The 26,440-nt window shown below is 47.1% G+C and overlaps 1 protein-coding gene across 1 annotated transcript in view; it reads left to right on the top strand.

Moving 5' to 3' along the window:
* The window catches only part of SREBF2 (sterol regulatory element binding transcription factor 2), a 269,968-nt gene that overhangs the window by 139,906 nt on the left and 103,622 nt on the right, over positions 1 to 26,440 (top strand). The window contains exons 8-10 of the mRNA XM_063940441.1: positions 17,158 to 17,350; positions 25,249 to 25,433; positions 26,160 to 26,421. Of these exons, the coding sequence (XP_063796511.1) occupies positions 17,158 to 17,350; positions 25,249 to 25,433; positions 26,160 to 26,421 (640 nt within the window). The remainder of the gene's footprint in view (positions 1 to 17,157; positions 17,351 to 25,248; positions 25,434 to 26,159; positions 26,422 to 26,440) is intronic.

The following is a 26,440-nucleotide window of genomic DNA, read 5'->3' as shown; positions in this document are numbered from 1 at the left end:
AAACTGCATGAAGCTAGTTAAGAGGTGCTTACTTGCATACTCCAGTCTTGGAATGTCCTCACAGATGTCTGATTCACAGTTCTGTCTTATCAATTTTGAGCTCTACCATTTTGCATGTCAAAAAAGCAGAGGATATTTACAAATATTGTGATGGTTATGACCATTCCTGTGACGTCTAATGGAGTGACCATTTATCTTTCCTGCATGACTGCAGGTGCTGGCACATGAGTGGATCTTAAGCAATCCGAAATCCAGCATGCTGTGGCACATGCCTAGTGTATAATTTTTCTCAGACTGTTCAACACCAGACGTCAGTGTATTCTTGCCTGAAGACTAGATACTTTCCCTAGAGAAACTAATGTCCATATTCGCTCTGACGTATGAAGGTCTGCAGTCAGTTTTTTAGCCTGTCCCCACAGGTGTCGGTTGCTCTCCTGGACGCTGAGGGCTGTCCATTTGTCTTTTGAGATTGGAAAGTCGTGATGACAGATGCCAGCATTCATCAATGGGAAATTGTAACTCTACAGTGTTTTCTGTAAGGCCTGTGGTCTTTATAGGAGTAAAAAAACTCCACATCTGTGTTTTAGAACTAAGAGTGGTGGATAACAGTCTGGACACAGCAAAGACTATTCTATAAGAAAATTACCCATGATAATGCGCTAGACAGATGGAAATATTCCAGTGATTTCAGTAGTGTACTTTTCAGGGTTAGGATACTGGAAAGCAGATTTGCTCAGCATTGGAGTGGATGGAGAATTCATATAATTTGGTACAAAGTTTTCCAAACGTCCTCTTTCAAATTGGCCTGCCTTCTGGTGTTTCTGCATTGGGGTCTTTGTGGCAATCTGAGACTAGTGTTTTGTGTGTATGGACAGTTGTTTTTTGTGCATAAAGTACAGACTTCTTTGCAGGGAGTGCTGCCTCCATAAATTCCTCCTTTTAGCACCGTGGGAATTAAATTTGGACAGCTTTCTAATGTAATTTTAAACCCTTGGCCACATTTTCATATAGCCTTCAAGTTGTGGCAAGTGCTGCTAATTCAGTAAGTTAGCCATGAAATGTAAAGTGGCAGTTTTTTTTTTAAAGCAAAACCAGGTTAGTTTTGCATTAAAAATAAAATACTGCTTAAAATCCAGAAAATGTTAAGTCACATTCTACCAGATTGTTGAGTTCCTCCTACAGCTTGCCTTGGCGGATACTTTGTCTACCCAGTCACAGCAATGAAATCAGACTTTGGTTAGACAAAAGTCCACCTCGCGTCCCTCTGGGGCCAAGGGGTCATCTAAGCGGGCTATTTCTTCCTCACACTCCACTAATATTTCGGATAATTCTTCCAATGAAGATGGGGAATATACTGATCCGTCAGACACTGATACAGTTGCTTCTGATGAGGAATCTGCAACCCAGGTTGATGTTCCTGACCTGGTGGAGGCTATCAAGCTGATACTCCGAATTGATGATGACATTGAGCCTCCTGTTACATCTAAGAAACCTGATAAGTTTAAACGTCAGAAGGTAGCTAAAGTAGTTTTACCACATTCTGACCTCTTAATTGACATTTGTCAGGAATTCTGGTCTTCTTCAGGAACGACGTTTTCCCTGTCTAAAAAGATGCTAGCTCATTATCCTTTCCCTGCGGAGTTGAGCAACAAGTGGGAAACTCCACCGCCGGTGGACTCTCATGTCACCTGTTTTGTGGTGTCCTCTACTCTGCCTGTCACCACTCACCTCACTGAAGGAAGCGACAGATAAGCGTGTAGAGGGATGCCTGAAGTCTATTTACACTCTTACCAATGCTGTACACAGACCGACTATGGCTGCCTCTTGGACGGCAAAAGGAATTGAAGCATGGGTTCAGGCAACTGAGGAGATACCACAGGATTTTTCTGACCCTGCCAGACAATATCTGTCGTATATTACCACAGCCTCTCACTATATTCAGGAGGCGGCCTCTGATGCAGGGGTCATGGCGGCCAAGGCTTCTACTACGTCTATCCTGGCTAGCCGGATTTCTGTGGTTGAGGTCCTGGAAAGTGGACCTGGACTCTAAGTAGATTTTGGAGGTACTCCCTTTCAAGGGAGATATCCTGTTTTGGGGAAGATCTGAAAAAGATTGTGACTGATTTGGCGGCGGCCAAGATTGCGTTTCTCCCAAGTACTAATCCTTCTGCTCAGAAGGCTAATGGGCCCTACACACTGCGCTATTTTAGTGAAAGATATGAACGATCTCGTTCATATCTTTCAGTGTGGAGGCACCAGCGATGAACGATGCACGGCCCCGCACTCGTTCATCGCTGGTGCCCCGTCGCCTGTGCATGCAGGCCAATATGGACGAGATCGTCCACATTTGCCTGCACTTCCATGGAGCCGGGTGACGGGGGAGTAAAGAAACTTCACTCCCCCCGTCACTGCACCCCCGCCGCCGGGTCGCCCATCGGCCGTATCTGCCGTCGGGCAGCTCGGCGGCGGATTAGTATGTGTGTAGGGCCCTTAGGTGTACCACTTTTTGTTCCTTTGGACTTCCAAGTAAAGTAAAAGGTCAGGCGTACCCGAGACAGGTTCGTTTCCAAAACCACTAAGCCCAAATCTAAACAATCCTGTGCTGCCTGTCCGCCTGCTTCCAAACAAGACAAGCCTGCGGCATGACTGGAAGGGCCCCCCCCCTGACGGACCCCAGGATGGGAGGCCGACTTTTGCAGTTCGCCCAGGCCTGGTTAATGACAACTTCAGATGCCTGGGTATGGGAAGTTATCTCTCACAGGTACGCAATCTTTCAAAAGATGTCCCCCTCGCTGAGCCGCTGAAAGCGCAAGCTCTACACCTGGTTGTACAAACCCTCCTGGAAACAGGAGTGGTAGTGTCGGTACCTCTGTCCCAGAGAGGCATGGGATACTTGTGACCGGACTGTCCCGTACGATTGCCCTCACCACTTTCCCGTCCCCAGTACACAGAATGAATGTTTAGGTCACACGAGACCTGGCCACATAGGGGATTCCCGCTTACGGTCAGTAACTGCCTGTTACGGACTCCACCCACTGCGCAGTGGGCGGGTTTACGCTGCCACCACCAAACTCCTAACCTGCCGTGGCGTTTGGAACCACAGTTCTGCTCTGTATGCGTTGACACGCCGCCTTACCACACCTGTGTGGTGCTGACGAATCCCCACTAGTCGCTTGACTAGGCCTCTGCTGGTAGCTGGCGGAAGGCGGAGCTTGGAAGCGCTGGTTACACCCTGGACAGCCGGAAACGGAGCTAGTTTTCACCTAGCCCTGCAGGTCACAAGATGAAGCGGTCTTCTTGAGGAAAATGATGTTTATTTGCAATAGTTCTAAAGAGAACTCCTCCCTATTGCTAGGGGAAACTGCAATACAGCAAGATGTTATAGTAGAAAGTAGTTGGTATAATACACCTCTGAAGCTCACAGGCCTCCTCTTCTTTTTTTTATACAGTAAAACCACAAACCACAGTCCTTTGCATCCAATCAGGATATCTTACAAAATATAAATAAATAAATTACATTTTAAAAGGATATAACTGCAAAAAAGCAATTTCTTCCTTCCTGTCACACACGAAGTCCTTGTAATTTAAACATAAATCTACATCCTAGATAATGCAGCCTAAGAAATCTTACATCAAACTGTTGTTAAACGAAACCCACTAGTTTGCATAAAAAAAAAAAAAAAGTGTGATTAACATGTTCTTGTCTCTCTCGCACCTCAATGTAAAACTAGCATGGCTTATCACACAACAGGAGATGCTGGAAGCGCAAACAGTCTTCTTCCCAAACCTTCGTTTGTATCTCAAAGAAAATGTTTGGCCGCCAACTGTCACCTATTCTCTGCTGGAGCTAGGACAATTAACATACGACTTTCTATGCAGTAGTGTCTCAAGAACAATTGTCAAGGTCTTTTAGAAACAAAATACCTTGTACTTTTCTCATAAGTGTCCTGTCCATGCAGTTCTATAACGGTCCATAATTCTCCAGCTGCGCACTGCGCAGCGATATAACATATAACACATTATTAAACATATTTTGAAACAGTCCGCGCCTGGCGCCGTAAGTATATTTCTCTGACGTCCTAGTGGATGCTGGGAACTCCGTAAGGACCATGGGGAATAGCGGCTCCGCAGGAGACTGGGCACAAAAGTAAAAGCTTTAGGACTACCTGGTGTGCACTGGCTCCTCCCCCTATGACCCTCCTCCAAGCCTCAGTTAGATTTTTGTGCCCGGCCGAGAAGGGTGCACACTAGGGGCTCTCCTGAGCTTCTTAGTGAAAGTTTAAGTTTAGGTTTTTTATTTTCAGTGAGACCTGCTGGCAACAGGCTCACTGCATCGAGGGACTAAGGGGAGAAGAAGCGAACTCACCTGAGTGCAGAGTGGATTGGGCTTCTTAGGCTACTGGACACCATTAGCTCCAGAGGGACCGAACACAGGCCCAGCCTCGGAGCTCGGTCCCAGAGCCGCGCCGCCGGCCCCCTTACAGAGCCAGAAGCAAGAAGAGGTCCGGAAAAATCGGCGGCAGAAGACATCAGTCTTCAACAAGGTAGCGCACAGCACTGCAGCTGTGCACCATTGTTACTCAGGCACACTTCACACTCCGGTCACTGAGGGTGCAGGGCGCTAGGGGGGGGCGCCCTGAGCAGCAATGTAAAACACCTTGGCTGGCATAAATACACCACATATAACCCCCAGGGCTATATGGATGTATTTTAACCCCTGCCAGAACTCACCAAAAAAGCGGGAGAAAAGGCAGCCGAGAAGGGGGCGGAGCCTATCTCCTCAGCACACGGGCGCCATTTTCCATCACAGCTCCGCTGGAAGGACGTCTCCCTGACTCTCCCCTGCAGTCCTGCACTACAGAAAAGGGTAAAAAAGAGAGGGGGGCACTAATTTGGCGCAGTTTTGATACTAACAGCAGCTATAAAGGGAAAAGCACATTTTATAGTGGTATTCCTGTCTATATATAGCGCTCTGGTGTGTGCTGGCATACTCTCCCTCTGTCTCCCCAAAGGGCTAGTGGGGTCCTGTCCTCTATCAGAGCATTCCCTGTGTGTGTGCGGTGTGTCGGTACGATTGTGTCGACATGTTTGAGGAGGAAAATGAGATGGAGGCGGAGCAATTGCCTATTATACAGTTGTCACCCCCTAGGGAGTCGACACCTGAGTGGATGAGCTTATGGAAGGAATTGCGTGACAGTGTCAGCTCTTTACGACAGACAGTTGACGACATGAGACAGCCGGCTACTCAGCTTGTGCCTGTCCAGGGGTCTCAAACGCCATCAGGGGCTTTAAAACGCCCGTTACCTCAAATGACAGACACGGATACTGACTCCAGTGTCGATGATGAGGAGACATACGTGACTTCCACTAGGGCCACACGTTACATGATTGAAGCAATGAAAAATGTATTGCATATCTCTGATAATACAAGTACCACTAAAAAGGGTATTATGTTTGGTGAGAAAAAACTGCCTGTAGTTTTTCCTGTAACGGCAACTGCTGGAAAATCCACATTTTTACCCCAGGTAGCTTCTCAACCTAAGAAGACGCCGTATTATCAGGCGCAGTCCTTTCGGCCCCATAAGGGCAAGCGGGCAAAAGGCGCCTCATTTCTGCCCCGTGGCAGAGGGAGAGGGAAAAGGCTGCAACAAACAGCCAGTTCCCAGGAACAAAAGCCCTCTCCCGCCTCCGCAAAGTCCTCAGCATGACGCTGGGGCTTTACAAGCGGACTCAGGCATGGTGGGGGCCCGTCTCAAGAAGTTCAGTGCGCAGTGGGCCCACTCGCAAGTGGACCCCTGGATCCTTCAAGTGGTATCTCAGGGGTACAAATTGGAATTCGAGACATCTCCCCCTCGCCGTTTTCTAAAGTCTGCTTTACCGACGTCTCCCTCAGACAGGGAGGCAGTATTGGAAGCCATTCACAAGCTGTATTCCCAGCAGGTGATAATCAAGGTACCCCTCCTACAACAGGGAAAGGGGTACTATTCCACACTATTTGTGGTACCGAAGCCGGACGGCTCGGTGAGACCAATTTTAAACCTAAAATCCTTGAACACTTACATACAAAGGTTCAAATTCAAGATGGAGTCACTCAGAGCAGTGATTGCAAACCTGGAAGAAGGGGACTATATGGTGTCTCTGGACATCAAAGATGCTTACCTACATGTCCCAATTTACCCTTCTCACCAAGGGTACCTCAGGTTTGTGGTACAGAACTGTCACTATCAGTTTCAGACGCTGCCGTTTGGATTGTCCACGGCACCCAGGGTCTTTACCAAGGTAATGGCCGAAATGATGATACTCCTTCGAAGGAAGGGAGTTTTAGTTATCCCTTACTTGGACGATCTCCTGATAAGGGCAAGATCCAGGGAACAGTTGGAAGTCGGGGTAACACTATCTCAGATAGTGCTGCGCCAGCACGGTTGGATTCTCAATATTCCAAAATCACAGCTGATCCCGACGACACGACTTCTATTCCTAGGGATGATCCTGGACACAGTCCAGAAAAAGGTGTTTTCTCCCGGAGGAGAAAGCCAGGGAGTTATCTGAACTAGTCAGAAATCTCCTAAAACCAGGCCAAGTCTCAGTGCATCAATGCACAAGGGTCCTGGGAAAGATGGTGGCTTCTTACGAAGCAATCCCATTCGGCAGATTCCACGCAAGAACCTTCCAGTGGGATCTGCTAGACAAATGGTCCGGGTCGCATCTTCAGATGCATCAGCGGATAATCTTGTCACCAAGGACAAGGGTGTCTCTCCTGTGGTGGTTGCAGAGTGCTCATCTTCTAGAGGGCCGCAGATTCGGCATTCAGGACTGGGTCCTGGTGACCACGGATGCCAGCCTGAGAGGCTGGGGAGCAGTCACACAGGGAAGAAATTTCCAGGGCTTGTGGTCAAGCCTGGAGACATTACTTCACATAAATATCCTGGAGCTAAGGGCCATCTACAATGCTCTAAGCCTAGCAAGACCTCTGCTTCAAGGTCAGCCGGTGCTGATCCAGTCAGACAACATCACGGCAGTCGCCCACGTAAACAGACAGGGCGGCACGAGAATCAGGAGGGCAATGACAGAAGTTGCAAGGATTCTCCGCTGGGCGGAAAATCATGTGACAGCACTGTCAGCAGTGTTCATTCCGGGAGTGGACAACTGGGAAGCAGACTTCCTCAGCAGACATGACCTCCACCCGGGGGAGTGGGGACTTCACCCAGAAGTCTTCCACATGATTGTGAACCGTTGGGAAAAACCAAAGGTGGACATGATGGCGTCCCGCCTCAACAAAAAACTAGACAGGTATTGCGCCAGGTCAAGGGACCCTCAGGCAATAGCTGTGGACGCTCTGGTAACACCGTGGGTGTACCAGTCAGTGTATGTGTTCCCTCCTCTGCCTCTCATACCCAAGGTTCTGAGAATCATAAGAAGGAGAGGAGTAAGGACTATACTCGTGGCTCCGGATTGGCCAAGAAGGACTTGGTACCCGGAACTTCAAGAGATGCTCACAGAGGACCCGTGGCCTCTACCTCTAAGAAAGGACCTGCTCCAGCAGGGACCCTGTCTGTTCCAAGACTTACCGCGGCTGCGTTTGACGGCATGGCAGTTGAACGCCGGATCCTGAAGGAAAAAGGCATTCCGGATGAAGTCATCCCTACCCTGATCAAAGCCAGGAAGGATGTAACCGTACAGCATTATCACCGTATTTGGCGTAAATATGTTGCGTGGTGCGAGGCCAGGAAGGCCCCTACAGAGGAATTTCAACTGGGTCGTTTCCTGCATTTCCTGCAAACAGGACTGTCTATGGGCCTAAAATTAGGGTCCATTAAGGTTCAAATTTCGGCCCTGTCGATTTTCTTCCAGAAAGAACTGGCTTCAGTTCCTGAAGTTCAGACGTTTGTCAAGGGGGTACTGCATATACAGCCTCCTTTTGTGCCTCCAGTGGCACCTTGGGATCTCAATGTAGTTTTGGGGTTCCTAAAATCACATTGGTTTGAACCACTCTCCACTGTGGACTTAAAATATCTCACTTGGAAAGTGGTAATGCTGTTAGCCCTGGCTTCAGCCAGGCGTGTCTCAGAATTGGCGGCTTTATCCTATAAAAGCCCTTACCTAATTTTTCATACTGACAGGGCAGAATTGAGGACTCGTCCTCAATTTCTCCCTAAGGTGGTTTCAGCGTTTCACTTGAACCAGCCTATTGTGGTACCTGCGGCTACTAGGGACTTGGAGGACTCCAAGTTGCTGGACGTAGTCAGGGCCCTGAAAATATGTTTCCAGGACGGCTGGAGTCAGGAAATCTGACTCGCTGTTTATCCTGTATGCACCCAACAAGCTGGGTGCTCCTGCTTCTAAGCAAACTATTGCTCGTTGGATTTGTAGTACAATTCAGCTTGCACATTCTGTGGCAGGCCTGCCACAGCCAAAATCTGTAAAAGCCCATTCCACAAGGAAGGTGGGCTCATCTTGGGCGGCTGCCCGAGGGGTCTCGGCTTTACAACTTTGCCGAGCAGCTACTTGGTCAGGGGCAAACACGTTTGCTAAATTCTACAAATTTGATACCCTGGCTGAGGAGGACCTTGAGTTCTCTCATTCGGTGCTGCAGAGTCATCCGCACTCTCCCGCCCGTTTGGGAGCTTTGGTATAATCCCCATGGTCCTTACGGAGTTCCCAGCATCCACTAGGACGTCAGAGAAAATAAGAATTTACTTACCGATAATTCTATTTCTCGTAGTCCGTAGTGGATGCCGGGCGCCCATCCCAAGTGCGGATTGTCTGCAATACTTGTACATAGTTATTGTTACAAAAATCGGGTTATTATTGTTGTGAGCCATCTTTTCAGAGGCTCCTCTGTTATCATGCTGTTAACTGGGTTCAGATCACAGGTTGTACGGTGTGATTGGTGTGGCTGGTATGAGTCTTACCCGGGATTCAAAATCCTTCCTTATTGTGTACGCTCGTCCGGGCACAGTATCCTAACTGAGGCTTGGAGGAGGGTCATAGGGGGAGGAGCCAGTGCACACCAGGTAATCCTAAAGCTTTTACTTTTGTGCCCAGTCTCCTGCGGAGCCGCTATTCCCCATGGTCCTTACGGAGTTCCCAGCATCCACTACGGACTACGAGAAATAGAATTATCGGTAAGTAAATTCTTATTTTAACAGTGACGCCAAGCGCCTATTGTCCTTAAAATGGTGCCGGGCACTTTAAAGGTCAACCCCTTACATGCCGTGTCCGCCATTAACCATGTGGCCGATGGGTCCTTCGGCCACAATACTATTCGACCCTGTTTCTAGTTCCGAAACCGAATGGGTGTCTCCGTCCTATCCTCAACCTCAAATCATTGAACAAGTTTGTACGAGTGTCCAAATTCCGTTTGGTAACTCTGCACCCTATTGTGCTGGCCATGGAACCCAAGGACTATATGGTATCCCTGGACATACAGGATGCTTACCTGCACATACCTATTTCCATTTTGCATCAGCAATATCTGCGGTTTGCTATTGGCAACCTTCATTTTCTATTCCAGGCTCTGCCATTTGGACTTGCCACGGCACCTCAGAGTTTCACCAAGGTAATGGCCGTGATGACGGCTTTTCTCCATCGTCAGGGAATCCAAATCCTGCCACATCTGGACGACTTGCTGATTCTCGCGAACTCCCAAGATGCCCTCCTCAGTCAAGTTAGTTAAATTAGTAAAATTAGTTAAATTAGTAGACTTAGTTAAATTAGAAGCTTGGGCAGTGAAATGGAGAATGCGCTTCAATACAGACAAGTGTAAGGTAATGCACTGTGGTAACAAGAGCAAAAATAACACCTACCTACTAAATGGGGTAAAATTAGGGGATTCTGTACTGGAAAAGGACCTAGGTGTCCTCATAGATAGCAAACTAAGCAGTAGTACCCAAAGTAGGACTGCAGCAAAGAAGGCTAATAAGATATTAGCATGTATAAAACGGGGAATTGATGCTAAGGACGAGAGTATTATACTCCCGTTATATAAATCACTTGTGAGGCCACACCTTGAATACTGTGTACAATTCTGGGCACCTTACTACAAAAAGGATATCCTGGAGCTAGAAAAGGTTCAAAGGTGGGCGACCAAACTAATTAAGGGTATGGAGACGCTGGAATACGACGAAAGGCTTGCAAGACTAGGCATATTTACACTGGAAAAGAGGAGATTAAGAGGGGACATGATTAACATTTGCAAATATTTAGGGGACAATATACAGATCTTGCGCAGGACCTGTTTTTGGTTAGATCAACACAGAGAACTCGTGGACACTCGCTCAGGTTAGAGGAGAGGAGATTCCGCACAATAAGGCGTAAAGGCTTTTTTACGGTAAGGACGATGTTTGGAATTCCCTACCTGAGGGAGTTGTAATGGCCGACTCAGTCAACACCTTTAAGAATGGGTTAGATAAATTCCTAATTTATAAGGATATCCAGGGTTACGGGGCATAGTCACGCACTATGGTTATTATAAAAAAGAGGGGTAAAACGTAACGGCAGTCATCAACTTCAGTCAAAATTTTATACAAAATAATCGTGCATAGGAGACCACAAATATGTTGAACTTGATGGACAATTGTCTTTTTTCAACCTTAGATACTATGTTACTATGTTAACTTCCTTCAAGCCCATGGGTGGCTCATCAATTGGAAGAAGTCCTCGCTGGTCACTGCTCGGAGCATGGTGCACCTGGGGGCGCTACTGGACACACACAGCCAAAGACTGTTTCTGTCTCCGGAGAATGTCCTGAAACTTCAGGACAAGATCAGATGCTTCCTCCCTCACCTGCGAGTGTCGATACACTTGACGATGCAAGTACTAGGCCTCATGGTGTCTGCTTTCGACACGGTAGAGTACGCTGAATTTCATTCCCGCCCTCTGCAAGGTTAATCCTTTCCAAATGGGACAGCCTGCCTCATCGGATGAGTTCTCAAATTATCTCTTTGACTCTGCAGTTTCGTCTGTCACTGAGCTGGTGGCTACAGGACCAACAGTTAAGCAGGGGCCGTCCCTTCTGGATCTCCAACTGGGTCCTCCTAACAACGGATACCAGTCTGCGAGGTTGGGGCGTGGTGTTGATGCAACATTTTCTCCATGGTCTATGGACCAGGGAGGAATCTCTCCTCCCGATAAACATTCTGGAATAGTGGGCAGTGTTCAATACATTGACACTGGCCCTGCCTCTGGTACAGAACAGGCCTGTTCAAGTACAATCAGACAACGCCACCACGGTGGTGCACATAAATCATCAAGGCGGGTCTCGAAGCCGCATACCAATGATGGAAGTGTCAAAAATTCTCCAATGGGCGGAACGCCATCTGCCAGCCATATCGGCAGTGTTCATTCCGGGAGTCCTCAACTGGGAAGCGGACTTCCTCAGTCGTCGGGACTTGTACGCCAGAGAGTGGAGTCTTCATCCCGAAGTATTTCAACTTCTAGAGGACAAGTGGGGCCTACCAGATGTGGATCCGATGGTGTCTCGACACAATCACAAGGTTCCGGTCTTCGGAGCACAGACAAGGGATCTTCAAGCAGCGTTTGTGGATGCACTGGCAATTCTATGGAACTTTCGGCTGCCCTACGTGTTCCCTCCAGTGTCCCTCCTGCCCAGGGTAATACGGAAGTTCAAGCAAGAAGGAGGAATACTACTTCTAGTCGCTCCAACATGCCCCAACGGCATTAGTTCTCAGACCTGCAGGGTCTATCGATCGAGTGTCCTCTTCTACTTCCTCAACGCCCAGACCACCTCGTTCAGGGCCCTTGTGTCTACCCGGACCTGGCCAGACTGGCTTTGACGGCATGGCTCTTGAAGCATCACTCCTGAGAGCAAAAGGATTTTCTGAGGCGGTTATTCAAACTATGTTGAAAGTATGTAAACCGGCTTCGGCTCGGATTTATTACAGGGTCTGGAATTCTTACTTCACATGGTGTGCTACTAAAAAAATATGATGCATGTATGTTCGAAACTTCCAGACTTTTGGCTTTTCTACAACAAGGCCTAGACTTTGGCCTTCGTCTGGCCTCCCTTAAGGTTCATATTTCTGCCTTGGTGTGGTTTCAAAGGAAAATTGCATCTCTTCCTGACGTTAACACTTTCACTCAGGGTGTTCTAAGGATTCAGCCTCCCTATGTCCCTCCTGTGGCTCCATGGGATCTGTCTGTCATCTTAAATGCCCTGCTAGAGTCTCCATTTGAACCTCTTAAGCCTTTGGACCTTAAATGCCTTACGCTTAAGGTTGTATTTCTGTTGGCTATTGCCCCTGCTAGGAGGTTGTCGGACTTAGGCGCTTTGTCCTGTCGCCAACCCTTCCTGATTTTTCACCGTGACCGGGCTGTTCTTCGAACACGCCCTGGTTATTTGCCTAAGGTGGTATCATCTTTTCACCTTAACCAGGAGATTGTGGTTCCGGCCTTCAACTCTTCTGGTCTCTCCTCCAAAGATAAGTATTTGGATGTGTTACGGGCTCTCCATGTTTGTGAAGAGGACTGCCTCCATCAGGAGGTCTGAATCCCTTTTTATACTTTTTGGTTTTCACAAACGTGGCTGGCCTGCACATAAGCAAACCTTGTCCAGATGGATTAGAATGGTGATTGCACAAGCTTATGCACAGGCTGGGCTCCCAGCTCCTGCTTCTATCAAGGCCCATTCTACTCGGTCGGTTGGACCTTCTTGTGCAATTGTGCAAGGCGGCTACGTGGTCCTCTGTGAGCACGTTCATCAGGTTCTGTGCCTTTGATACTTCCGCCTCCCAGGATGCTTCCTTTGGACGCCAGGTTTTTGTGCCCGCTACAGTGCATCCCCTCCCATGAGGAACTGCTTTAGGACATCCCTGATGGTATTCCCTGTGGAATACCAGTGTACACCGCTACAGAAAAGGAGATTTATGGTAGACTTACCATTGTTAAATGTCTTTCTGCGAGGTGCACTGGATTCCACAGGCCGCCCACCCTGACGCACTTAGCTTCTTTGGGTTTGTATGGCATTAGCTGCTAGTCCCTTCTCCTGTCGTGAGAATGTGGTTCTATGTGACTAACATCTACCGTCTCTCTTACCTGTAACTGCATTGGACTGGTTAACTAAACTAAGCTGCAGTGCCTGGAGACGGGGCTATAGAGGAGTCGGTGCAGTGCATCCTTGGAACAGTCAAAGCTTTAGCCTGTTGGTGCCTCGGATCAAGATCCAACTCTACACCCCCGATGTATTTCCTGTGGAATCCAGTGTACCTCACAGAAAGAGATTTAACAATGGTAAGTCTACCATAAATCTCCTTTTAATGATTTATATAGATTTTAGGAAAGGTAAACTATTCTTTGTTTTGTTCTTCCTATCCTGTACTGTGGTGCTTGATTAGTTAATAACTGGCTCTCCCTGATGGGAGGTGATAATGTCGATTATCTTTACAGGAATAAAAGCTATACCTTAAACACACCATCAATACACTTTAAACCTTTAGCCGCTGCGGCCGCTATACTTGGTTCACACTCTACTCACCTTTTACGCAATTTGCGGACAGAGTCCCGTACAGTGTACGGACTTCGCGTACACACGCCGCGCTGACGGTACAAAGTACTCTCAGCGCGTACACACCCAGAGATACACTTAAAACCTTCTACAGCAATGCAATGCAATAATAACAATAATAATACACTTTAAACCTTAGCAGGGCAATGAGCACACGACACAAATTGTGATTAACCGCTGGGTTCCGACACCACAGTGGATTATTTCTGAAAGGGGGTTTACAATACAAATTATACACTACAATACAGACAATATATATAACAGAATAATGGCTACAGTCAATGTACATACGTGAGAATATTCGCGTGCGCTTCCTGGTCCAGTCCTCCGTAATCAAATAGATAACGTTGTGAGTCTTGTGACTGGCCGCTCTGCAGCAGGCTTTATTTATACAAGTCTTCCAAGAGCAATACAATGGATACTGTAATCCCTTTGTCCATTGGACACAGGGATGCACCTTTACAGTACAGGAGAGGTCATAGGTTGATTTGAAAAGGTAGGCGATGTCTTTCTCAACTGCTCTTGTGGGTGGTCTCCTCTGGATTCCCGCCGCATACATAATATACAGTAAATACAGTTTATATCTATATTCTGCTTCTGCACATAACTATCCGCAGGAACATGCGATCTTCCGCAGACCAACACCGGAATGTTTCCCTTAAAATACCCTACAGCTGGATACCAAATACCACCTTATAACCTTAGTCTGTCCCCTCTTATCCTGTAAAGGTGAATCCCTTTGTTCTGCAACCATTTAAACAGCTATAACTTTCTGATTTGGTGCAAGGAGACTATGTGTACATTGTGCACTATTTGGATTAAATATGTAATGTGTTCTGATGGCCCTCCATGCGTACACAAACTCTGCCGTAAATACCCATACCACGCGCCGATGCGCAGGACCGCGCGAGCGACCATATGCAAAGTGCGTACATGTGCACGCACTGCAGAACAAGGGCACGCGCAGTGGGCATGTGTGTGCAGTTTATACGTGCTGTGTGTTCTTCAATATTTTTCGACTTTGACAGAGGTGATATAGAAAGGGAAGAATTTTTGCATATTAAAATTAACCATTAAACTGGCTAATATTGTTTCCATAAACTGTTGCAAAATTATTTTGTTTTTGTTATGATTGAATTTAGGTTAAGAACATATATTTAAAATATTTTTTTATATAAAAAAATAAAATAAACATCAGTACAAACATTGATGGTCGGAACATCGCGAGTTCACATTTTCTTGGTGCCTTCTCCTCTCTGCAGCCCTGGGTGTTCAGAGGAAAGGTGATGGCTGCTTTTTAACATTTCCCCAATGGCTGCTAATGTCTGCAGGGGTGGGGTGTGCTGCCAGGCTGACTGTTCAGCATTGATCGGCAGCACGGCAGGCACTGGCGGGAGGGTACCAGGAATTTATGAAGCCTGTAGGCCCTTCTGATAGTGGCAGCTGAAGGAAGATTCTCTTCCTGCATCCACACATTGGCCTTTCTGACTGGTCGCATCAGATGCAACCATGTCAGGGAGAGCCCAGTCTGATGTGGTCCTATCAGATGGGACCACGCCAGGCAAGTGGTTTAGTGCCAAACTTCTGAATCCTAAAAATCTGAGGCCATATGGTATACATCCTAGGATACTAAAAGAACTTAAAGAGGTGCTGGTAGCACCATTGACAGAATTATTCAACCAGTCATTAGCTACAGGAGTAATTCCAGAGGACTGGAAAAGAGCGACCGTAGTCCCACTGCACAAAAGTGGAAGCAAGGAAGAGGCAAACAACTGCAGACCAGTGAGTCTTACATCAGTAGTAGGGAAATTGATGGAAACACTCTTAAAAGTAAGAGTTGTAGATTATCTCAAATCCAGAAATTTACAGGAACCCAAACAGCATGGATTCACAGTCAAATCTTGACTTTTTTTTGACTGTGTGACTAAAGTGATGAATAAAGGTGGAGCCGTGGATATAGCTTATCTAGACTTTAGTAAGGCTTTTGACATTGTTCCATATCGCAGACTGCTAAATAAACTTGGAAGCTTGTGATTGGATACTAGGATTATTGAATGGATAAGATCTTGGTTGCAGTATAGAAAACAGAGAGTTGTGGTAAATTGAGTGCATTCACAGGAGGTAAATGTTACCAGTGGAGTACCCCAGGGATCTGTACTTGGACCAGTGCTTTTTAATATCTTTATTTGTGACATTGCAAATGGCATTAAAGGGAAAGTATGCCTTTTTTCCGATGACACAAAGGTATGCAACAGGGTAGACACACCAGGTGGGGTAAAACAAATGACAGAGGATCTAGGTAGACAAGAGGAATGGTCAAGAGTGTGGCAATTACAGTTTAATGCCCAAAAATGCAAAATCATGCACTTGGGTCTCAAAAATCCAAAGGCTAAATACTGTATAGTATTAATGGCACTATACTGGAAACTACTGAGGAGGAAAGGGATCTAGGAGTCACTATTTAAGGTGACTTAAAGGCAGGTAAGCAATGAGGAAGGCTAGTCCGATGCTTGACTGCATTGGGAGAGGAATTAGCAGCAGAAAGAAAGAAGTAATAATGCTGCTGTATAGGTCATTGGTACGGCCTCATCTAGAATACTATGTTCAATTCTGGAGGCCATATCTTCAAAAGGATATTAATACATTAGAGACTGTACAAAGAAGGGCAACTAAAATGGTGCATGGCCTACATCACAAAACATACCCAGAAAGACTAAAAAATCTCAATATATATATAGCTTGCTGCAGAGAAGGGAAAGGGGACATGATAGAAACTTTCAAATATATCAAGGGTTTTAACAAAGTCCAGGAGGGAAACATTCTCCATATGAAGAGAAGCAATAGGACATTAGGACATGCACTGAGACTGGAGGGGGAGGGGGGGGGGGGGGGGGGTTTCAGGAGAAATATGAGGAAAAATTACTTTACAGAAAGGATAGTGGACAAGTGGAATAGCCTCCCATCTGAGGTGGTAGAAGCTAAGACAGTAGAGCAATTTAAACATGCATGGGATAGACATAAGGATATCCTTACAAAGAAATAAGGATCGAATAAGGTTTAATGGAAAAAAAAGTTTAAACTATATTTTGTTTGTATTTAGGGGGTCATTCTGACCTGATTGCAGGCTGACTTACATTCATTGCAGCGATCAGGTCAGAAGTGTGCATTGCGCCGGCGCATGGCTAACAGCCGACGGCTGTCGTCTAGCGATCGCCTCTGCGTGATTGAAAGGCAGAGGCGGTCGCTGGGCGGGAGGCCGCGATTTTGTGTGCTCGGTCCGGCCAACGCAGGTGTGGCCGAGCCATACGGGGGGGGGGGGGGGGGGGGCGGCGGCAGCGACGACTAGTAGCTCCCGAAACAGCACGCAAAATCTGCACTTGCCGGGAGCTACTCCTGAAGTGCAAAAGCATCGCCGCTGTCCCCCCTGCAAGATTTAGCAGGGCTACGATCAGGTCTGAATTGTTTTTCAGCCGATAATGAATTTTTCATGCATTGTTACCAATCGCACACACAGTGCTAATCATAAATGCCATCATGTTGTAGAATATTCTAGAACAAAGTGCTATTGCATTATAACTTGCCCTCATTTGAAAAATCACATTGCTAACTTTAAGTCTCTTTTTTTTGTGTTGAAGGTTAAGGATGAGCCAGACTCTCCCACTGGATTGGGCATGATGGATCGTTCACGAATGCTCCTCTGCGCTATGACATTCCTTTGCTTGACATTTAATCCTCTGACATCGTTGCTTCATTCAGAAAGTGAACAGCATTCGGATAGAGCTATGCAACATGGCACAAGTAGAACTATGCTGGGTATCGAAGTGTCAGGTAAAATTTAGCATCTCATTTGTTTGCTGTAAGCCTTTTAGCTTTAAAAAAAATTCAGCATACAGGAGCTTATCTTTATTAAAATATTTAGAAGTGTGTGCACTGCTTTAATTTGTTTGTAAATGGATAAATCCGTAAATGCCGTTTCTCTAGCATCCATAAGGGATATTGGGGAGACTTAGTACGATGGAGTATATACGTGGTCCAAAGGAGCCGGTGCAGTTTAAATTTCTCAACTGGGTGTGCTGGCTCCTCCCCTCTATGCCCCCTCCCACAGACCGTTTAGAAAAAAGTACCCTCAGGAGAGGATGCACATCTCTGCAGCTCCAGAGAGTTTTCTTCATTTTCTTTTAAACTTTTATTTTCATTATGCTGTTTGGGCAACAGCATACCTGCACCGTGGGAGGTTAAGGGAGGGGGGATGGGCAGTCACTGTCCGTGCGAGGTGCAGATCCGCTTCCCCGCTGCAGAACCACCGTCCTGGGAGGTTGTTTGTTCAGCTGGTCACTGCGCCTTGGCTGTCGCAATCGCAGCACACCACACACCCCTAACACGAGCCTGAAGGTGACGTCTGTGGTGAGTACAAGCCGGGTGCCCCGCTAGGGGTGTCCCCCGGTTCAAAATGCGTCTGAAAGCGGGCGCGGCATACGGGACCCTCCTGGGGGGGACCCGCCTGGAGCTCCCCGTGTAAACTAGCTCAGGATGGCTTAAACTAGCACTAGTGCGATGTTTTTGAGCATGATTTGAGACTTTGCCGGTATAAAAACCGCTGTAGCTCCGGCGCCATTGGGGGGGCGGAGCTACCTCAGAACAGGACCAGAGGCATTTTGGCGCCTTCCTCTGCTTACTGCAGCAGCACTCAGCACACACAGCGCTTCCTGACTCCCAAGACACGCTGGAAAACTGGTACAGGGTGTAGCAAAGGTGTAGAGCCGGTACTGTACACAATCTGGGTCCTCTACAGGACAGAATTTACTAGTGTTTCACTGTAATATAATTAGCTGACAGCCTCACTGGGGCTGTACAGCTGGAAGTGGGGTGTCTCTCTCTGTGTGCCTTCTCTCACATACAGTAAGGGCAGGCTTGATCAGTATTACTATCTGTGTGTATGTCATTGTGATTACTGTAAACATGGGTAAACACTAACTCCTGTAGTGTATGCGACACTAGATTCTCTCCCTTATCTATTGATTCTGTTTCATGTGAACAATGCAGCGAATCTTCACAACTCAGTGAGGGTGCTGAGGGACAGGGGGTCCAGAGCCCTTCTGGTTAGGGGCTCTTAAAACTATGATGTCTGATATGTCATCACAACTCACTGCTAATGTTCAGAAAACTCGGCTACTACAACAGGCTGTTGCAGATTTAGCTGCTAGGGCAGATGTTACACAGCTCAGAAAACTCAGCTATCGACACTATCATCATATCTTGAGAAGATTTGTCTCTTGGAGCGAGGAATGCATGTATCCACCAGCAGAGTTCCACTTGGGACGTTTCTTACGTTTCCTGCAGACTGGTGTGGATAAGGACTTGCGTCTGGGTTTCATTAAGGTCCAGATTTCAGCTCTCTCCATTTTCTTCCAGAAGAAATTGGCACTGTTGCCAGAAGTTCAGACCTACTCCACATGCAACCTCCTTTTGTGCCGCCTACGGCGCCCTGGGATTTGAATGTGATGTTGGAATTTCTACAGTCCTTCTGGTTTGAGCCTCTGATGACGGTAGAAGACAAGTACCTCACGTTGAAAACGGTGATGTTTCTGGCCCTGGCTTCTGCTAGGCGTGTCTCAGAATTGGGGGCCTTATCGTGTAAAAGTCCATACTTGGTCTTTTACGAGGACAGAGTGGAGCGCAGGACTAGGCAGCAGTTCCTGCAGAATGTTGTCTCTGCGTTTCACCTGAATCAAGCTATTGTGGTTCCGTCCAGTTCTGACACTTCTGCTCCTCCGGAGGCATTTGATGCGGTGCGAGCCTTGAAGATCTGTCAAGCGGATGGCTCGGATCAGAAAGACGGATACCTTGTTCGTGCTCTATGATGCGCAGAAAAAGGGTTGTCCTGCTTCGAAGCAGTCCATTGCTCGTTGGCTTAGGCCTGTTGGATAGTAAGCCTATGTGTCGGCAGCCTTACCTGTTCCTAAGTCTCTAAGAGCCCACTCTACAAGATCTGTGGCTCTTCATGGGCGGCTGCCCGAGGAGTCTCGGCCTTGCAACTATGCAGAGTGGCTACCTGGTCAAGGAAGAACACCTTTGTGAAGTTCTACAAGTTTAATACCCTGACCAAAGACGATACCCAGTTTGGGCAGGCGGTGCTGCAGCAGTCTCCGCACATTCCCACCTGTTCTGGAAGCTTTGGGACGTCCCCATCGTACTAAGTCTCCCCAATATCCCTTATGGATGCTAGAGAAAATAGTATTTTAATTACCTACTGGTAAATCCTTTTCTCGTAGTCCATAAGGGATATTGGGCGCCCGCCTCAGTACGTTGACTTTTCTGCAGGTTATCTGTTATGTGGTTACCTGTTCAGCTGTTGCTGTTATTGCTACCAGCCGTTGCTGGTTGTTACATGTTCGTGGTGTGTTGGTATGGCGGCATGAGGGTACGGAGACGCGTGGCTTCTAAATAGGGCGGACTGCGTCTCCCATTGTGTAAGGACACAAACGCTGAACAGCGGACACAGTACCCAGACTGGCAACATAGCCATAAAAGGAGTCTGTCTCCTTTTTTATGCACTAAAACACATACAGCTAGTATAAAAAAAGAGCGTGAAGACCACGTGCCATTGAAGGGGCGGGGCTTCACTATGCGCGGATCCATCACCTCACCAGCCCCATTTTCCCTCTGCAGCTGACACAGACGCTGACTGATGGGAACGCACAGCTCCTCCAGAGACTCCAGATTACCTCAGCGGTACCAGGGTTCATAGCAGGGGGGGTGCGATTATTAATGTACTAAGTCCCTAATCTAGGTACTTAGTCTGCAACGTGGCTAAGCTTGGCATTAGCGTTAAGGGCGCCGTCTTCTGCTTCTATACTCCCTCTGTCTCCCTGGAAGGGCTCTTGGTGGGTTAATTGTGCATTTAACCTTTTCCTGTGTGTGTGTGTGCTGTCATTATTACAGTAAGTCAGGTAAAGAGTGTGTTTCATGTAAGGCACAGTGTTCCTCTTCCCCAGGGAGTTCACTAGTGTGTACTCAATGTGGTGTCCCTTCATAGGCTAGTGGGGCAGAACCAGCATGGCTGGACTCCCTTAGGGGAATAATTTACACAATCTCCACTACGTTATCTCGGAATGAGAAAGAGACGCAATACTTAAGACCATCTATGACTGAGTTTATGAAAAGAGACTCGGTACCCAAACCAGCGTCTCAGTCCCCAGCCAATTGTCTGCAGAAATGCACTTTGGCCCATATCCTGCAGACTGACAGGGAATAGAGGCTCTCATAAAAGTTATCAGAGAAGTTTTAAATATCCTTGATAAGGTGACAGAGGAGAGTGAGGAATCTTATTTTAATATAAAAAAAGAAATCCTCAGCCACTTTTCCTGTGTCAGAGGAACTAAATACCCTGTTTGAAGAACAGTGGGTTAATCCTGATAGGAAATTTCAAATCCCTAAACGGTTGTTATCATCCTTTCCTTTTCCTCCTGAGGATAGGAAAAAATGGGAAAATCCACCGATAGTGGATGCATCAGTATCCAGGCTTTCATGAAAAATTGTATTGCCTGTCCCGGGTGCAGCCTCCCTAAAAGACGCATCTGATCGTAAAATTGGGACTACGCTTAAATCCTTGTATACAGCTGCTGGGGTGGCCCAGAGACCCACTGTAGCATGTGGGTGGTTTACAATAGCCTTTGCCAAATGGTCGGGTAACCCGATTAGAGGGTTAGACACCTTGCCTTAGGAGGAGGTTATCTTGTTCCTGCAGCATATACAGGACTCTGCAAATTTTATGGTGGAAGCCATAAAAGAAATAGTCTTGCTTAATGCACGCACTACAGCTATGGCAGTGTCTGCACGCTGGGGTCTATGGCTACGCCAGTGGACTACGGATGCGGACTCCCAGGAAAGGCATGGAAGCGAGGCCTTATTTGGAGATGAACTACACAAATGGATCTCCAAAGCTACTGCGGGTAAGTCCACATACCTTCCTTCTGCAGCTCCCCCAGCTAAGAAGGCCTACTCTGGTCCCAATTTACAGTCCTTTCGGACTGCCAAGTTTAGGGGCAAACCCAGAGGTTCTTCTACCGCCACCAGAGGCGCTAGAGGTAAACCACGCAAGCCAGCAACTGCCGGTTCACAGGAACAGGGCTCAAGCTCTGCTTCCTCTAAACCTTCAGCATGCCTGGAAGACTGGCAGGTGGGAGCCCGGCTAACATTCTTCAGTCATATCTGGACAAGTTCGTGCCAGGATCCCTGGGTCATAGATCTTATTTCCCAGGGCTACAGACTGGAGTTTCAGGAGCTCAGATTCTTCAGATCAGGCTTACTGGTTTCACAAGAAGAAAGTATAACTTTACAGGACGCCATTAAAAAACTGGTACAGACTCAGGTCATTGTTCCAGTTCCACCTCTCCTGCAAAACAAGGGGTACTTTTCCAACTTGTTTGTAGTACCGAAACTGGACGGTTCGGTAAGACCGATTCTGAACCTCAAGTTGTTGAACCCGTACTTAAGGGCGTTCAAATTCAAGGTGGAGTCTCTGAGAGCGGTGATCTCAGGGCTGGAGGAGGGGAATTCCTAGTGTCTCTGGATATCAAGGATGCATACCTTCACATTCTGATCTGGCCGCCTCATCAGGCTCATCTACGGTTTGCACTGCAGGACTGTCGCTACCAGTTCCAGGCCCTGCCATTTGGTCTCTCCACGGCACTGAGGGTGTTCACCAAAGTGAGTAGAGATGATGTTTCTACTACGCAAACGGAGTGAACATAATTCCGTACCTGGACGATCTTCTGATAAAAGCACTGTCCAGGGAGTGGTTGTTGCACAGCATTGGCCTCTCAACCAGACCACTGGATCACAGGTGGATTCTGAACCTACCAAAATCTCACCTAGAACCAACACAGAAGCTTCCTTTCCTGGAAATGATACTGGACACAGTCTCAGAAGGTGTTCCTTCCCTTGGAAAAGGTGGTGGTAATCCAGTCGATGGTTCGGGCTGTCCTGAAGCCAACTCGGATCTCTGTGCATCTGTGCATTCGCCTTCTGGGGAAGATGGTGGCCTCTTACAAGGCGTTTCAGTACGGAAGGTTTCATGCGAGGCCCTTCCAGCTAGATCTGTTGGACAAATGGTCCGGATCGCATCTTCACATGCACCAGAGGATTCGCCTGTCGGCAAATGGATCTCCCTTCTGTGGTGGCTACAGACTTCTCACTTAGTCGATGGTCAGAGGTTAAGGATTCAAAATTGGATTCTGCTAAACGCTTACGCAAGCCTCAGAGGTTGGTGAGCAGTCACCCTGGTGGTGCAGTTTCGGGGTAGATGGTCAAGTCAGGAAGTCGCCCTTCCAATAAACATCCTGGAACTCAGGGCTATATACAGCGCCCTTCTGCAGGCCTAATCTCTTCAGAATCAGGCCTTTCAGGTCCAGTCGGACAATGTGACGGCAGTGACGTACATAAACCGACAGGGCGGAACGAAAAGCAGAGCTGCAATGTCAGAGGTGTCAAGAATTCTCCTCTGGGCAGAAAAACACGCCGTGGCTTTGTCGGCGGTCTTCATTCCGGGAGTAGACAACTGGGAAGCAGACTTCCTCAGCAGACACGACCTGCACCCGGGGGAGTGGGGCCTTCACCTAGATGTGTTCCGGTGGTTGGTACGTCGGAGGGAATATCCACAAATCGACATTATAGCATCTCGACTCTACGAGAAGCTCAAGGGGTATTGTTCAAAGTCGAGAGACTCACAAGCAGTGGCGGTAGAGGCTCTGACGACTCCGTGGGTCTACTAGCTGGTGTACGTGTTTCCTCCACTTTCTCTGATCCCAAGAATTCTACAAAGAATAAAAAGGGAAAAGGTTCAAGTAATCCTCCATTGTTCCGGACTGTCTGCAAAGGGCGTGGTATGAGGATCTTCTTGAGATGCTGCTCGAAGATCCGTGGCCTCTACCTGTTCTCGAGGATCTTCTGCAACAGGGCCCGTCCCTCTATCAAGACTTACGGTGGCTACGTTTAACGACATGGAAGTTGAATGTCTGATTCTAGCCAGGAGAGGGATTCCTGACAAGGTCATTCCAACTATGAATCCAAGCCAAGAAGGGGTTAACGTCTAAACATTTCCACCGTATCTGGAAGAAATATGTCTCCTGGTCTGAGAGCAGACAATATTCTGCGGTAGAATTCCATCTGTGACGTTTCCTGCTTTTTCAGCAGTCTGGAGTGGATGTGGGCCTACACTAGCCTCCATAAAAGTCCAGATTTCGGCCTTTGTCTATTTTCTTTCAGAAACAATTGGCTTTTCTTCCTGAGGTCCAGACGTTCTTGAAAGGTGTCTTGCACAGCCAACCTCCCTTTGTGCCTCCCACGGCGCCTTGGAATCTCAATTTGGTCCTGCAGTTCCTCCAATCGTACTGGTTTGAACAGTTATAGGAGGTTGACGTAAAGTACCTTACGTGTAAGACTGTCACACTGTTGGCCTTGGCTTCAGCAAGACGTGTGTCGGAGTTGGGGGCGTTGTCTTACAAGAGCCCCTACCTAATTTTCAATGAGGACAGAGCTGAACTCAGAACTCGTCAGCACTTTTTTCCTAAGGTGGTGTCCGCGTTTCACATAAACCAACCTATTGTGGTTCCGGTTGTTACGGACACCTCTGCTACTTCGAAGTCCTTGGATGTTGTGAGGGCTTTGAAAATGTATGTAAAGAGGACAGCTCGTCACAGGGAATCGGACTCGCTGTTCGTTCTATATGATCCCAATAAAATTGGGTGTCCTGCTTCAAAGCAGTCTATTGCACTGGCTCACTTTCCAGCATGCTTATTCCACGGCAGGCTTGCCGGTTCCAAAATCTCTACAGGCCCACTCTACTAGGTCGGTGGGTTCTTCTTGGGCGGCTGCCCGGGGTGTCTCGGATTTACAGCTCTGCCGACCAGCTACTTGGTCAGGTTTGAACATGTTTGCTAAGTTTTACAAGTTTGATATTTTGACCAAACTGAAGGTCCTCAGAGGCCAATTAGTTCTGCAGGAACCTCAGCACTCTCCCACCCGGTTTGGGAGCTTTGGTAATTCCCCATGGTACTAAATGGAACCCCAGTATCCCTTAGGACGTAAGAGAAAATAAGATACCGGTTAATCCTTTTCTTGTAGTCCTTCGGTGATACTGGGCGCCCGCTCGGTGCTTTGTTCTTCCTGCACTGTTACTTGGTTTAAGTTATGATGTGTGGTTCAGCTGTTGCTGTTCCTGTTTCAAGTTTGGTTAGCATGGCTTTCCTCTTGTTCTGTGTGTGCTGGTTCGTAATCTAACCACTATCCTTATCTATCATTCTCTCAAAATATGTCCGTCTTCTCTGGCACAGTTTCCTAGACTGAGTCTGGTAGGAGGGGCATAGAGGGAGGAGAAAGAGCACACTATCAATTTCTTAAAGTGCCCATGGATCCTAGTGGACCCATCTGTACTCCATGGTACTAAATGGATTCCCAGTGTCCCCTACGGACTACAAGAAAAGGATTTATCGCTAGGTAATTAAAATCCTATTTTCCTTAATACTGTAACTAAGTGTTTCTCCTAGTTTTTCTTAATTTTTATTTTTTTTAGCAAATAATGGAGCGAGAAAAAAAATAGGAAAATTTAGTTTTTTGTTTTTCTGTTTTTTTTTTTTTTTTTTTTTTAAATAACTTTAAATGTGCACACCAGCGTAGGTTAATTTTTAGTGTATTTGTAAAGTTCTTTTTACTTGAATGTGTTTCAGGTCTTTCTGGGAGCTGGCTCGACTGGCTTATCCCCACTTTAATTCTCTGGTTGGTAAATGGAGTGATCGTTCTCAGTGTCTTCATGAAACTGTTGATCCATGGGGAACCGGTAACCCGATTGCACTCTCGCTCTTCTGTGAAGTTCTGGAGACACCGCAAACAAGCTGACTTGGATCTTGCTCGGGTAAATTGCCTGTTTAATCTTGGAGAACATATGTTAACATACATTATTTGAACATGTCCTTGGTCTGTTTTAAACACCAAAGTGTCCTATATTTTAAACACCAAAGTGTCCTATATTTACAAGAATATGTTAGTAGTTTGCTTATCTAAATTATTGACATTGGACCATGAGGATAAACTGATGTAATCAATATCCCAGCAGACAAACTGCCTACACAGCATTTGCGACCATCTTGCCTGACTAGGCCTTGCGCAGTTTTTCTAAGAAAAGGTGGTGGGGGTGGGGGGTGATTCAGTAAGGATCGCTTATGCAGCTGCGACATGATCCAAAGATGCCTGTTTGGCCAGAAGGTGATATGCACTTTGAATCTATGGCCGTACTTTAACTGTCTCCGTGGTCTATCTCTCCCCGAATAAATTGCCCCCTTCCCCACGGGATGACACTAGCAGTGGGTGGTTTATTTACGATCGGTTTAAGTCAGCACTTCGTGCTCTGTTGGAGTTCCGGCATCTGCATTGTGTCTGCATGTCGGGATTCTAACTGCCGGCTTCCCAATCGCATCCCGTTTAATGTTCCTCCTCCGTCACATTTGTATCTTTGCCAGTGAATTTGGGAAAATCTTAATAAAAAAAGGGAATTTTATTTTATCCTAGATATGACTGTTTTGTAACTGTAACACAGGAAAGGACCTATATATTGTTGTATCTTTCTTTTATTTATGCATAGGGAGATTTTGGAGCAGCCGCAATAAACCTACAGACTTGCCTGTGTGTACTGGGTCGCTCACTTCCTGCTTCCCGTTTTGATCTTGTATGTAGCTTATCCTGGAACATAATAAGGTGTAGCCTACAGAAAATGAGTCTGGTACGCTGGCTGTTAAAACGTACCCCTGGCTATTGTAAGAAAGCAGAATTTCAGGATGAGGCCACAACCAGCGCTCGAGATGCTGCTCTTGTCTATCACAAAATGCACCAGCTGCACCTGACAGGTAAAAGGTCACTTGCTGG

The sequence above is a fragment of the Pseudophryne corroboree genome, chromosome 9 (genome assembly GCF_028390025.1).
Source record: "Pseudophryne corroboree isolate aPseCor3 chromosome 9, aPseCor3.hap2, whole genome shotgun sequence".
Classification (NCBI taxonomy): Eukaryota; Metazoa; Chordata; class Amphibia; order Anura; family Myobatrachidae; genus Pseudophryne; species Pseudophryne corroboree.
This window is presented reverse-complemented; position numbering and strand designations above follow the sequence as displayed.